A 13,245-nucleotide genomic window follows, 5' to 3' on the forward strand; every position below is an offset into this window, starting at 1 on the left:
AACCTCTGTCGACAAATCCCCCAGCATTTGTCCACCCCTTATCAAGCATTTTTGGCTGCAGCAATCACAGAAAACTGAGGGACTGATTAATTTATTTTACTGCACTGTTTGTGCACATACAGTATCTACACCTTCTTCACTACATGTAGTTCAATGTTCTGTACTCCTGCAGTATCTTGTGTTGCATAATAAAAGTTCTTGAGACGATATTTCCTCCCCCTCTCTACAATTAAATGGGATTGATGGGATAACAATAAAAACCTTACTTAACCTGACAACTTAGGCTGAATGACAAGATTTGAAAACTGCACGTAGGTGTTTTGAGTGCTTATATAATAATACAGTTCTTCCTGCTCTTCTTGATTTCTTAGATTATCATTGAGATTCCTGGCAATTTAGACCCAAACATCTTGCTGCTCTTATGAACAAATTGATCAAGGCTCCTTCGGCATCTGCCTTTCGCCTGTGTGAACCTTTCCTTTATTACTTTTACAGGAAAATCAACCAGATATTTCTTCTGTGAGTAATCGTCTTCAGCTGTCCTATCACTGTCACCATTTCTGTCTTTCTGTTCTCCTCATTCATGTCACATTTAAGTAGATTCAGAAATGCTAGTGTCTCGATGAGTCTTACAGGGTTTTAATAATTGACAACCCCAAAGTGTTAGATCGTTAATTAAGACAAGGACAATCTCCATTTAAAATATACTTTGAAAAAAATAAATTAAAAATAGAAATGAAGAGTCCTTGGAAGGGACAATTTAAGGACAAAAGTCTCACTGAGCCATGAATCAGGGCCATATATCTATGCCTAGGTTGTTGAAGATTTAATTCAGGCCAAAAGATTTCATCAACACCATCATGCCAGTAACAACCTTGAATGGTCATATGGAAATGGAAAGGTGTCAGCTACAACCTCTCAGTAGACCCAATGCTCTATGACCCGGCTACTTTAATTAGCTTTATGCCCTTGAGTGTAGTCATGTCTGAGTGTCTGAGTGATCTTGTTGTGGTTTAAATCAAACCACACTCATCTCAAAGGAAATGTATGTGCAGTGACATTTAGTTTAGTTTCTTGCCTTAAATAACAGTCTGTATTAAAATAAGAAACATACAATTCATATTAAATTATCATCCATCCATCCATCCATCCATGCATCCAGCCATCCATCCATCCATCCATCAATTTTCACACTTGCACTCATTCACACACTACAGGCAATTTAGAGATGCCAATCAGCCTACTGTACAATGTTTGTTTGTCTTGTTGACGTTATCAACTGTTCACTGATGGAGTCTTAATGGGTTCTAAGTGGTACCATGTTCATGGATTCAAAGCACTATCATGTATCTCCTGGCTATTCACGTGGTTCTTCCACATCACCAGTCCTGTAAGTGATGAGATTCCAACAAGATTCAAGTTGTATCAGGAACGTCTGGAGAGCGGACAGGTTCTTCATCATTGCGTCAGCTTCAGGATACTGCGCTCTTACTGCTGTAGCCTGGGTTCAGTTTCTGAGCAGGGAAATGACGCAGGCACTGAGAGGTTAACTCTCTCTCCATGCTGGTCGCAAGCTTGGATAAAATGAGAGGGGTGCATCAGGAAGGGAATTCGGCATAGAACCTCTGCCAAAAGGCAATATGTAGATTAGAGACTCCAAACAGGGAGCAGCCGAAGGACGAAAACAACAGCACGTGAGCCGTGGTGGTCATCTAACAGGAGTAGATGGTGGTTAATGGAGGAAGTAAGATAAAGCTACTACCTCATGTTGCATTATAAATCATAATAGTTTGAACCAACTATAGACAAAAAAGTTTATTTAAAAAAATCCTATCTTTTTAGCTAAGCTAGTTATCTAATGTTGGTGCGGACATGGATGTGCTGGCACTTTTCTATCAGTAATAATAAAGTAGAGCGAGTGACAAACTCAGCTCAAGGTTGATGGCCATCCACACATTCCCTCTCTGCACCTGCTTTCACTTTATCTCGCTCTTTCTCTCAGCTCAGTAATCCGTCTTTGCAAAGCCATTTTGTGTAGCCAGGCAGCGTGTGTGTTTCCATGGCAACTTGTCTCATCCTTGTGAAACGTGAATGTGAGGTTTTTGCGCTTTGTGTTTTAGTTTTTGACTTTATGGATCTCATCGTTTATTACAGTCACATGGGAAGCAACAAAAAGCTAATGTGTATGTCTTCACTGTGTGTGTGTGTCTCATTTTAAATCATAATTCATCAGTGCACTGTTCATAATTAAGAACTACACAGCAATAAAAGATTCTCTGTTGCATTTTTTATCCTTCATTCTTCACACTTTCTGAATGGTACATCCAGTCAAATGATGTAAAAAGTCATGCCAGATGTCCTGTTCTGCCACAATGCTAAAAATGATCAGGATATTAAAAATTAACACCCTGTTTTTTCTTCATTAAGTCCTAAATGAAGGCAGATTTTTCTCTGTCCAGCTAGCTGCTAATCTTCCCATTTCCAGGCGCACTGATTTAATAGAGGAAACGACCTGTTTTTGTTCCTGTGCTAATTGTGAAATAATTAAGCTGTTTTACATCACCGAGTGTAATCCAATAGAGCAGCATCCTTCAGGAGTAGATCATTAGGACATGGCCTATAAATGCCCCCGAATTTATCACAGGGGAGTAAAAAACAAACAAATAACACAATTTAAAGGTACAGTATGTCCTTAATGTAAATGACAGACCTCATAAGACATCTTACATGAAACATCTAACTTATTCTGATTATACTGAGATTTCAGCTCAATTAATGAACACAGTCCTAAATTCTCAATTAAAATATATAAAATAATGTTTTCTCAGGACTTTTGAGGGAAAAAAAACCTAATTATGTACAAACCTTTCGGCAGATGGCCTTATCCAGAGTGATACTAGTCCTACTACTGCTACTGCTTCTACTACTGATACTGCTCACAATATTGATACGGTTTCTACTACTGCTTCTACTACTGCTACTGCTCCTATTACTACTCCTACTACTACTCCTTATACACTTACTGCTCCTATTACTACTCCTACTACTGCTTCTACTACTGCTACTGCTCCTATTACTACTCCTACTACTTCTTCTACTCTTACTACTGCTACTGCTCCTGTTACGACTTCTACTACTACTTCTACTATTCCTACTACTCCTACTGCTCCTACTACTCCAACTGCTTCTACTACTCCTACTGCTCCTACTACTGACTACTACTGATAATGATTCTACTACTCCTACTGCTCCTCCTCCTCCTCCTCCTACTGCTATTACTCCTGTTCCTACTGCTGCTACTACTCCTATTAATGCTATTACTACAACTGCTACTACTCCTACTACTGCTTCTTCTGCTACTAATGCTGTTGCTACAACTGCTACTGCTACTACTACTGCTTCTGCTACAGTTGCTGGTACTGCTGTGCTACTACTGACACTACTACTACTTCTACTACTGTTACTACTGCTATTACCACATTGCATTGGCTCAAATTTTGCATTGATAATAAAATACATTTACTAACCTATAAAGCACTTAATGGTCTCACAGCACAGTACCTGAGCGATCTTTTTGTTTTTAATCTGTCATGGTTACTTTGATCAAAAGATGCAGGCTATTTGGTAGTATCTTAAGTACAAAAGGCTACATCAGGGGGCAGAGCGTTTTCTTACAAAGCCCTCATCTCTGAGCTTTTTTCTTAGGAAGCCCTCATCTCTGTGTCACCTTCTGGCTTTCCCTTTTAGTCATGAATTAGGCCACGTTCACACTGCAGGTAAAAGTGGCCCAGATCTGATTTTTTTTGGGGTCAAGTGACCAGGTCAGACTTCTTCAGGAGTAGTGTGAACACTCAAATCTAGCCCAGATCTGATTTTTTCCAATGTGGCCGCAGTGTGAACAACCAAGGCGGATTTGATGCGACTTTTATGTCAATCTACATCGACATTCGTCACAATTATGCTCCGGTGAATACGCACACAAATGTGACTACGCCTACAAAATCGATCAAATAATCAAAAGTTGCCATCGACATCCGAAAATTTTCAAAACACTGCGTCTCTGTGCTGCCATTACACAAACATTTAGAAAGAAAAGCGAAAATGCTTACTTCCTCCATAACCTTGCCAACTTTAGCGCGACGGCGTGCTGCGTGTGACGTCATTGTTATTGTTCGTTTGCGCATGCGGGTCAGTTCGAAACAGCAAACAGTTCACACTGGTATCTGATATAGGCCACATTTTAAAAGGTAATGTGAACAGCCAAACAAAAAAAATCAGATCTGAGCAAAATATCCGAATTGAGCATTAAGACTTGCAGTTAGTTCCTCAGGGCTCTGGGTTGGTGATTGAAGGATGGGTTCAAGCCCCAGCACTGCTGCTGTTGGGCCCTTCAGCGAGGCCCTTTACCCTTCCTGCACCTTGGGACGCTGTATCATAACTTCCCCTGTGCTCTGACCGCAACCTCTTCTGTTGGGTTATGCCCCAATTCATTAATTTTACTACTGACATCATCACTACCGCTGCTGCTGCTACAACCGCTACTACTGACACTTGTACTGCTTGTAGATCTGCTACTACCACTACAGCTGCTGCTGCTACTACTACCACTACTACTGCTAGTGCTAGTGCTGCTACTACTATTAGTACTGCTGCTACTACTAGTGCCACTGCTATTACTGCTACTAGTAATGTTACTACTACTGCTGCTGCTACTGCTTAAAATACTGCTATTACTACAAATAATAATACTGCTGCTACTACTACTACTGCTCCTAATACTGCTACTACTACTGATAACTACTACAACTACTACTACTGCTACAGCTACAACTGCTCTACTGCTTCTACTACTGCTCCTAATACTGCTACTACTACTGACAACTACTACTACTACAACTTCTCTACTGCTCCTAACACTGCTCCTAATACCGCTACTGCTGCTACTGTTGCTACTGCACCTACTCCTACACATACTACTGCTACTGCTCCTACTGCTTCACCTACCAATGCTACTACTCCTACTACTACCACTACTAGTACTACTGCTATCTATCTATCTATCTATCTATCTATCTATCTATCTATCTATCTATCTATCTATCCATCCATCCATCCATCCATCCATCCATCCAACCATCCATCCATCTATTTCAAACCCCAGAAAAGAATTAGAGAAAGTGCATAAAGAGCACTGTGAAATTGTGATGCATGCGTGGGAATGGGGGCATGAGGTGAGGATGTAAATGGGAAGTAGCGCTTCGTGTAATTCCATTAGCCTTTACACACTGTCAGTGCTGGAAAACAACAGCATCACAGCTATTCTTCAGGCTGTTGTCACTGCATTAGCAGTTGTTTATAGTGCTTGCTGTGTGCATGCGTGTGTATGTGTGTGTGCGTGCAAGCCTGGATCAAGAGAGAGGCTGGCGGGAAGGCAAAAGATGAGCAGCAGGTGCACAACAATGATGATGATGATGATGATATCAACGCCCATTTCCTAATCGGTCTCTCTCCCTTTGGTGTGTCTGAGGCTGCTTTGCTGGGGCATAGCCAAAGAAATAGGGTGTATTGGTGTGTGTGTATTTGTGTGTGTGTGTGAGAGAGAGAGAAAGGGGGGGTGGGGTGGGGGTGGGGGTAGTTGCCTCACAGGCTAAGCCCATCTGCTCACTGTCTGAATCTGGTCGACACGGAAACCATAGCTATGACGCTTCTAGCAGTGGCAGGCTCTTTGACTGTGTAGGATCGTGTGTGTGTGTGTGTGTGTGTGTGTGTGTGTGTGTGTGTGTGTTTATCAGGAATATGAACATGTCATCATCGGGAGATCAGATACGCTAGTGTCATGAGGAGAGCACGCCTCCGTCATAACAGTGAGAGAAGGAGCGAGTGAGGAAACAGAGGGAGGGAGAACAAAAAGAGAGAGAGAGAGAGAGAGAGAGAGAGAGTGAGAGAGAGAGAGAGAAGGGAAAAGAAAGGAGAAAAAAGAACAGAAGAACAGTAGAATTGGAAAGATTTCAGATATAGTGAGTGTGATGGATCCTCAGTAAGCTGCAGTTCCGGTTAAAGAGAGAGAGAGAGAAAGAGAGAGAGAAATAGAGAGAGAGAGAGAGAAACAGAGAGAGAGAGAGAATGATAGATAGAGGGCGGGAGCCTGTGTGAACAGAACCTTTGTGCAACTGTGTCTGTGCGTGTGTACATGTAGCTTGTGTCACTGCGAGAGGTCTTCTGTTCTGTCAGTGCTGCGACGCTATTCTCTCTCATTCACACACACACATATTCTGCCTGATGCTCTGTGTAGCCGGTGGACTCCAGGATGGACGGTGCGCTTTGAGGACGGCGAGCGCCGACACGCACATGCTCAACCAGCTACCTGCTGATTCCGTTACACCATAGGACAGTACACACACGCTTTTTCTCTCTCTTATACACACACACACACACACAACACAGACACAGACATATTTTTTCCAGCAATGGATTCACTCTCCCACGACATGGATGGACTTGAAAACAACTCCATGAAGTACAGCAGGAACGAGCAGACGGAGAAAATGTGGCTCCGGCTCAGGGGAATGTAAGTTGCTGAACACATTTGTCTCTTGATCGGGTATAAAGTTGTTTATGATGCAGTGTGTAGTATTTGGTGCATGTTTGGAATACTGACACACACCACCGCTTCTCTGTAAAGGAACTGTCACAGTGTTTGTAGTCTGTCATGTAATAAAACAATGAAGTGATGGAAAGGAAATGAAGTGAAATTCTGTAATGTTTAGAGTGTAGCGTAGGTGCATGTTGTTTGTTTTGTTATCTGACTGCTCTCTTTAAGTTAGTTCCATCACCACAAGCTATATTCCTTATACTACGCATCTTACTTGAACTTTGGGTCTTGTTTTAGACTCTGGCTTGAAAGCATGCCAAGAAAGAGAAACCAGAGCTATAACTTTTGCCCAAGGCTGAATAATGTTCTTTTGAAATTTAATACTGTTTATGATGACAGAATTATGTAAAGCTGTTTCCATATATTCATTCATATACAGTGCGTATGTTCAATTCTGTGTCACATGTCTCGTTCTTTATTGTGTGGTGGCAAAACAAATGAATGAATAAGTGATTAATAGCAGTTATTATCTACGCAAGCAGTAACATTTAACGCAATCGAATAAATTTGATCGATCTGCACTATTTCCATGTACACATCCTTGCTCTGTTTTGTACATTCGACCTTTTTTCACTTACGGTTCTGTAGTAACATCATGTTTTTAAGCGCATTGCTGCAGCAGGGGAAAGATAAAGCAATAGAGCAAAATAATTCAATGTTCCATATGAAATACTGCAAAACACCAACAAAAAACAACTTATTTTGAGAAAACACCTACTTACATCAATACTCTACAAGAAACACAAATATACTGTACTCTAATACTAACATTCTCCATTGAGCACCAAACACTGACATGTACCATCAAACATCACCAAACGATCTCTGTCAAACTAACATGTTGTACACCATCAAAGACAAATACCAACATTACCCACTCAACATTAACAAACACCAATGCCTTCTAAGAAACACCAACAAAAACAACTTATTCTTCCAAACACCTACTTACATCAATAGTCTACAACACTCACTAACATACTGTACACCATCAAAAACAAATGCCAGATATTCTCCATTGAACTTTAACAAACACCAGTGTCCTCCATCAAACACCAACAATACAGCATTCTCTTTCAAATGCTAACTTACATCAATAGATTCCAATAAACCTATCCTATCAAATCCTATCCCTAAACCTAACCTTAAAAGCTACGCACATCAATACTTTACAAAAACATCAATACAGTATACTGTGCTCATCATCATCATCATTTTCTACCGCTTATCCGAACTACCTCGGGTCACGGGGAGCCTGTGCTCAGGCATCATCGGGCATCAAGGCAGGATACACCCTGGACGGAGTGCCAACCCATCACAGGGCACACACACACACACACTCTCATTCACTCACACAATCACACACTACGGACATTTTTCCAGAGATGCCAATCAACCTACCATGCATGTCTTTGGACCCAGGGAGGAAACTGGAGTACCCGGAGGAAACCCCCGATGCACGGGGAGAATATGCAAACTCCACACACACACAAGGCGGAGGTGGGAATCGAACCCCGACCCTGGAGGTGTGAGGCAAACGTGCTAACCACTAAGTCACCGTGCCCCCTATACTGTGCTCAATCATACATAAATACCACCATGTTTAACTGATAATCAACAAACACTAGTGTCCTCCATAAAATACCAACATCAAACCATCAATCCAGCAAACACCAGCAAAAACAACCTTGTATGTTAAGCACCTCTTATGCCACCATTCTCTAACAAACACCAATCTACTACTACTACTATCAAATGCAAATCCCACCATCAACACTAATGTCTATTAAACACCAACAAAAACTTCTCTGTTAAATGCAGTTTCATGTTGGGAATGAAATCTCCATCAAAGACCAAAAGACAACAAATCAAACGCTTAGACCTTACATCCCCAAAAACCCTTAACATCCTCTAGCAAACACTAAAAAATATACCTTTCTTATTACATGCCGAATTTTATCAACTAATAATAAGAACATCAACATTCCGTCAAACACAAATACGAATATCCTCCATTAAACACCAACAAACACCAATTTTCTTTATGGAGCACCCATTAAACATTAACAAATGCTATCAATATTTTCCAATAAACAACACCACAAATTCTGTATAAAACACCAGACATTAAACTTTCTCTATAGAACACCAGCATCACAAACACCACCAGTTTTCTTCAACAAACAGTGACACATTTAATTAACATTCTCCATTAAACACCAAAAAGAACAAAACACCAGCATCCTCCATCAAATATCTACAATCATCTTCTTCAAAGACCACAAAGACATTACAGAACATCTACCAGGATTCAGATTTCAACATTCAACATTTGTTAATATTCTGCAAAATTCCCCATCAAACAGAAACATTTAGCAAACATTCTTAATTAAACACTAATGTTCACAGTTAAATACCAAATTTTCCAATACCAAACTCTAGCATGCTTATACCAAGAGATCAACCCAGGAACTCTGAGCGTCAGGTGGAACGCCAATCCATCTCGGACACCATGCAAACTTACAACCCACACTCACACACTCATTCACAGATAGTAGCAATTCAGTGTTTTAGGAGGAAACCTGAGAACCCAGAAGAACCCCATACAGGCACAGGGAGAACATGGAAGAACATTGAAGAACTTCCACACAGACAAGAACCAGCCAGAACTGATGTAGAATGTTCTAGAAACATCTAAACAACCAAACACCTACTGCACGGTTTAAACTAAAAGTTCCTGATCCGCCCACCATGTCCACATTTTTATTCCATAACACACCTGACCAGGTAATCAGCATTCTCCAGAGTTTTTCACCTGCTCAGCTGTTCAGCTACAGGAACAGAATAAAACATTTTGGAGAGAGAACAGAATAAAAAATAAATAGTCCTTTATTGTACTGATGGCTTTATGGTATTATTATTATTATTAATACTATTATTATTATTATTATTATTATTATTATTATTATTATTATTATAGTATTTGTTATTATTATTATTATTATTATTATTATTATTATTATTATTATTATTATTATTATAGTATTTATTATTATTATTAATTGATATATTTATTTAAATAAAATATTTTTATAATAGACTATAAAATATACAAATAAATAAATAAATAAAGATTTTATATATTTTTATTTTAAATAAAAATATATATATATTTTAATTATATTGTTGCAAAAGCAGCATGTGTTATTGTAGTTAAACACTGATTTTTTTTTTTTTAAAAGAACATTAGAAAAGTCATGTTGATTAAAACAGAGCAGCTTGGTGCACTGCATGTAGTGTGAAACTGTGAATGTCTGATAGATTCACACATGATGAGGCATCCTACACACATCGCTTGGATCTGAACTCTGGCCCTCTACATAGAGAAAGGGCACATACACACACACACACACACACACACACACACACACACACACACACACACACACACACACACACACACACACACACACACTCACACCCACACACACATACACCCATAGCATTGACCCAGGGACAATTAACAAGATGCTTAACACACACTTTTGTGAGCAGAGGGAGCTCTTAGCTATTCTTTCTATGTGTTCAGCCGAATTTAGTTCTCAATTCTTATGTTCAGGTCTAATCCAATCTTTTTTTGTTTTGTTTTGTTTTGCAGGCAGAAGTACAAAACAACCTCTCAGAGGTAAGAACCATGTCATCGTCTTCCTTTGGGATTTGCGCTACAGTAACCTGTTTGGCAAACGAACAACAAAATGCCTCAGTGAATATTTTATAGATGACAACAGCTAGCCATATGGAGAGAAAAAGCGCTAAAGACGACTTAGTACGTCTAGTACTAAAATAGTACGTGTTTCTACATGCTTGTAACTGCTCTCATTTTGAAGCAGTTAAAAGATACGTAGACAGGCTTGAATGTGTCTGTCTATCCGCTGTCGGTTGTTAACAAATACGGTCACATTTGGCATTTAATAATACATAATAATATGACTTCATGCCAGCTTTTTGAAAATAAGAAGCCATATTTACCGATCAATTCCATTTTGGAGAAATTGACCGGTGACGTTATTGTGCTTAGCTTTATCCTCTTCTGAGGCAGTAGTCAACCTCTGAGAACTATTAATATACAGTAATATACTTACTCATCCCCTAATTCTCCATAAACATAAAGGACAAATCCACCCTGAATGACTTGCTAATGATTCTTTATAATCTTCTGGTCTTCGGTAGCATCCGAGATTGATTTTGTAATGAAATTCTGGTTTTAGTTTTTATTTCACATCTTGATTTATTTACACTCTGTACAGTTTCTCACATCACCCACAAAAAAACCTTTCTGCAGATTGCGGTGTCAGATCGGCTTCCAAGGCTTTTACTTTTATGCTAATACCACCATCAAAGCGTTTCACATTTCGTCTCGTAGATCGCTAACTAGCCAAATTGAGTGTTTTTGGAACTCGATGTACAGTTGCATTGCATTCTGGGTCTTTAAGTCTCGGTTAGATTTTTCATTACTATGATATTGAATGGCCTTGATGCCCGATGACGCCTGAGATAGGCACAGGCTCCCCGTGACCCGAGGTAGTTCGGATAAGCAGTAGAAGATGAATGAATGAATGAATGATATTGAATGTTGCTGGAAAATTGTAATTGATGAAAGAAGCTCCAGCTCATTTTTTAGCATAACCTGACTTGTTACGCATTAACCCTTGTATGTTGTTCGTATTTTTGTCACTCAGCCAGTGTTTGTGGGTCTGTTTGACCCGCTGCATTTTTGGGTTTTTAATTCAACACAATCAAAAATTTTATGTTAAAATACTCTACAGATGTTTACTTCATCCCAATTACAAGCAACATAAACAGCATATATGGTTAATATTTGCCCTTTACCTTTATTATATCACATTTTTTAATTAAAGTTCTACTCGTTTTTGGTTGTTTTTTTAATAAAATGTAATAAAAAAAAGAAAATCAAATTTAATCAAGTTATGAGTGGAAAAAATCAACAAATTTACAAGGAAGCAAAGTTTTTCAAAACTATTAATGTTTAGGAATATGGGTCCCACAGACCCGAACAACATACAAGGGTTAAGAGATTGTTTCTCCAATTAAACACTATTGTAATTTTGCTGGCAATAACAATGTCCTGCTGTGACATCAGTACTGCAACGCAATACAAAAATACAGCATGAACAAACAGATTATCACATGAATCACACACACAAATTAATTAAGCATTTAATTTATCAAGTTGAAGAGTTCCTTTAACCTCAGACCTACAAGATAAATAATGTAATTACTTTCCTCAGACCTCGTTATCTGGATTGGTGCTGATGCTGATGGTTCTGTCGATAGTTTTTCATCGGAAACTGCATTGGGAATGATTCTTGAAACATCTAACACTGTTTATTTGCTCTTATTGCAATGCGAGTTATCGATACTACCCTATTTACCAGATACCGCCATTTGATCGACTTATTAGACATTTTCAATCGGTATAAACAAATGAATCATTAGATCGCTTCAAGTCTGATATAAAATTAGTCAGAACAGGTTGATTATCAGAGTGGGATGCTTTAATTTTTTATTTTAGATGAAACAGGCACCGTATAAGCACTTGAGGCATCTCAAAGAGCAGAAATAAGTTTTATGTCATCATTTACGTTAAATTTAGAGCCATTTGTGTGGGACAAATAGTTTTTGTTGTCTAGAACTTTCTATTAATATACTGTATAGCCCGAAGTATTTGAGGTCAAAATAGAAATACTAATAAAAAACACATCAAAATCTTAAAGCTCTGTGTGTCTGGTTTTATATGATCTATTAACGACCATTAAACCCAGTCCCAAAAAAACATTATAGTATATTAATCTTTGGGATAATATTTAAAGTATACTTTCTGTAATACTTATACTTTTTTGTGAACGTTTTTTTTTTGTGATCCGGACCAGTGGCCACAAGGTTAGTTGATGTTCTGATGTACTGACTGACTTGTCGGCTGATTTTATGGGAATTATGTGAATATAAATACTGAAGAAGGAATGATGCTCCTTCCAATGTTCCTTTTTTATTTCAGTTATGAAGCAGCTTCACATTCGAAGGCTCGCCTACGAATGAATGGCAATGGCCCGTAATCATATCTAAAAAGCATCAATAATAACGATATCCATCACTGTAACTGGTTATTAACTGCTGCAGAAGGCATGATGTGTTGAATTGTGATGGATTATGGGAAACTCTGTGTTAGAGGAGTAATGTATAGAGAAAAGGTGCTGCTTAGTGAAACGGAGTGAAGAGGTCGCTGAAATGTAAAGAGACCCTGATGCTGATGAATTGAGTAAGAAACATGGCTCTTGTTGTGTGTGTGTGTGTGAGTGTGGTGTGTGTGTGTGTGTGTTCTAATGCCTCCACTGTAGCCTGAGAGCTTTGGCTGCAGTGAAGTGGCCCAGACACACACACACACACACACACACACACACACACACACACACGCACACACATACACACACGCCTGTGATATTAAATCATTTCCTGTTACATAAATACATTCTGCTTGTTTCATCATGTACGTACCTTTATTTCTGAACAAAACC

General features: G+C 39.0%; 1 protein-coding gene across 2 annotated transcripts in view; it reads left to right on the plus strand.

Annotated features, from left to right (window-relative positions):
- The first annotated feature begins 6,012 nt into the window (after window positions 1-6,012).
- The window catches only part of pde1a (phosphodiesterase 1A, calmodulin-dependent), a 100,087-nt gene continuing 92,854 nt past the window's right edge, over window positions 6,013-13,245 (plus strand). The window contains exons 1-2 of one of the 2 annotated variants that reach the window (XM_060877016.1): window positions 6,013-6,568; window positions 10,311-10,337. In XM_060877016.1, coding sequence (XP_060732999.1) covers window positions 6,468-6,568; window positions 10,311-10,337 — 128 coding nt within the window. In that variant the 5' untranslated portion in view covers window positions 6,013-6,467. The remainder of the gene's footprint in view (window positions 6,569-10,310; window positions 10,338-13,245) is intronic. The other variant, XM_060877015.1, reaches the window with a different exon arrangement.

This window comes from Tachysurus vachellii, chromosome 8 (genome assembly GCF_030014155.1).
Source record: "Tachysurus vachellii isolate PV-2020 chromosome 8, HZAU_Pvac_v1, whole genome shotgun sequence".
In the NCBI taxonomy this organism is placed as follows: Eukaryota; Metazoa; Chordata; class Actinopteri; order Siluriformes; family Bagridae; genus Tachysurus; species Tachysurus vachellii.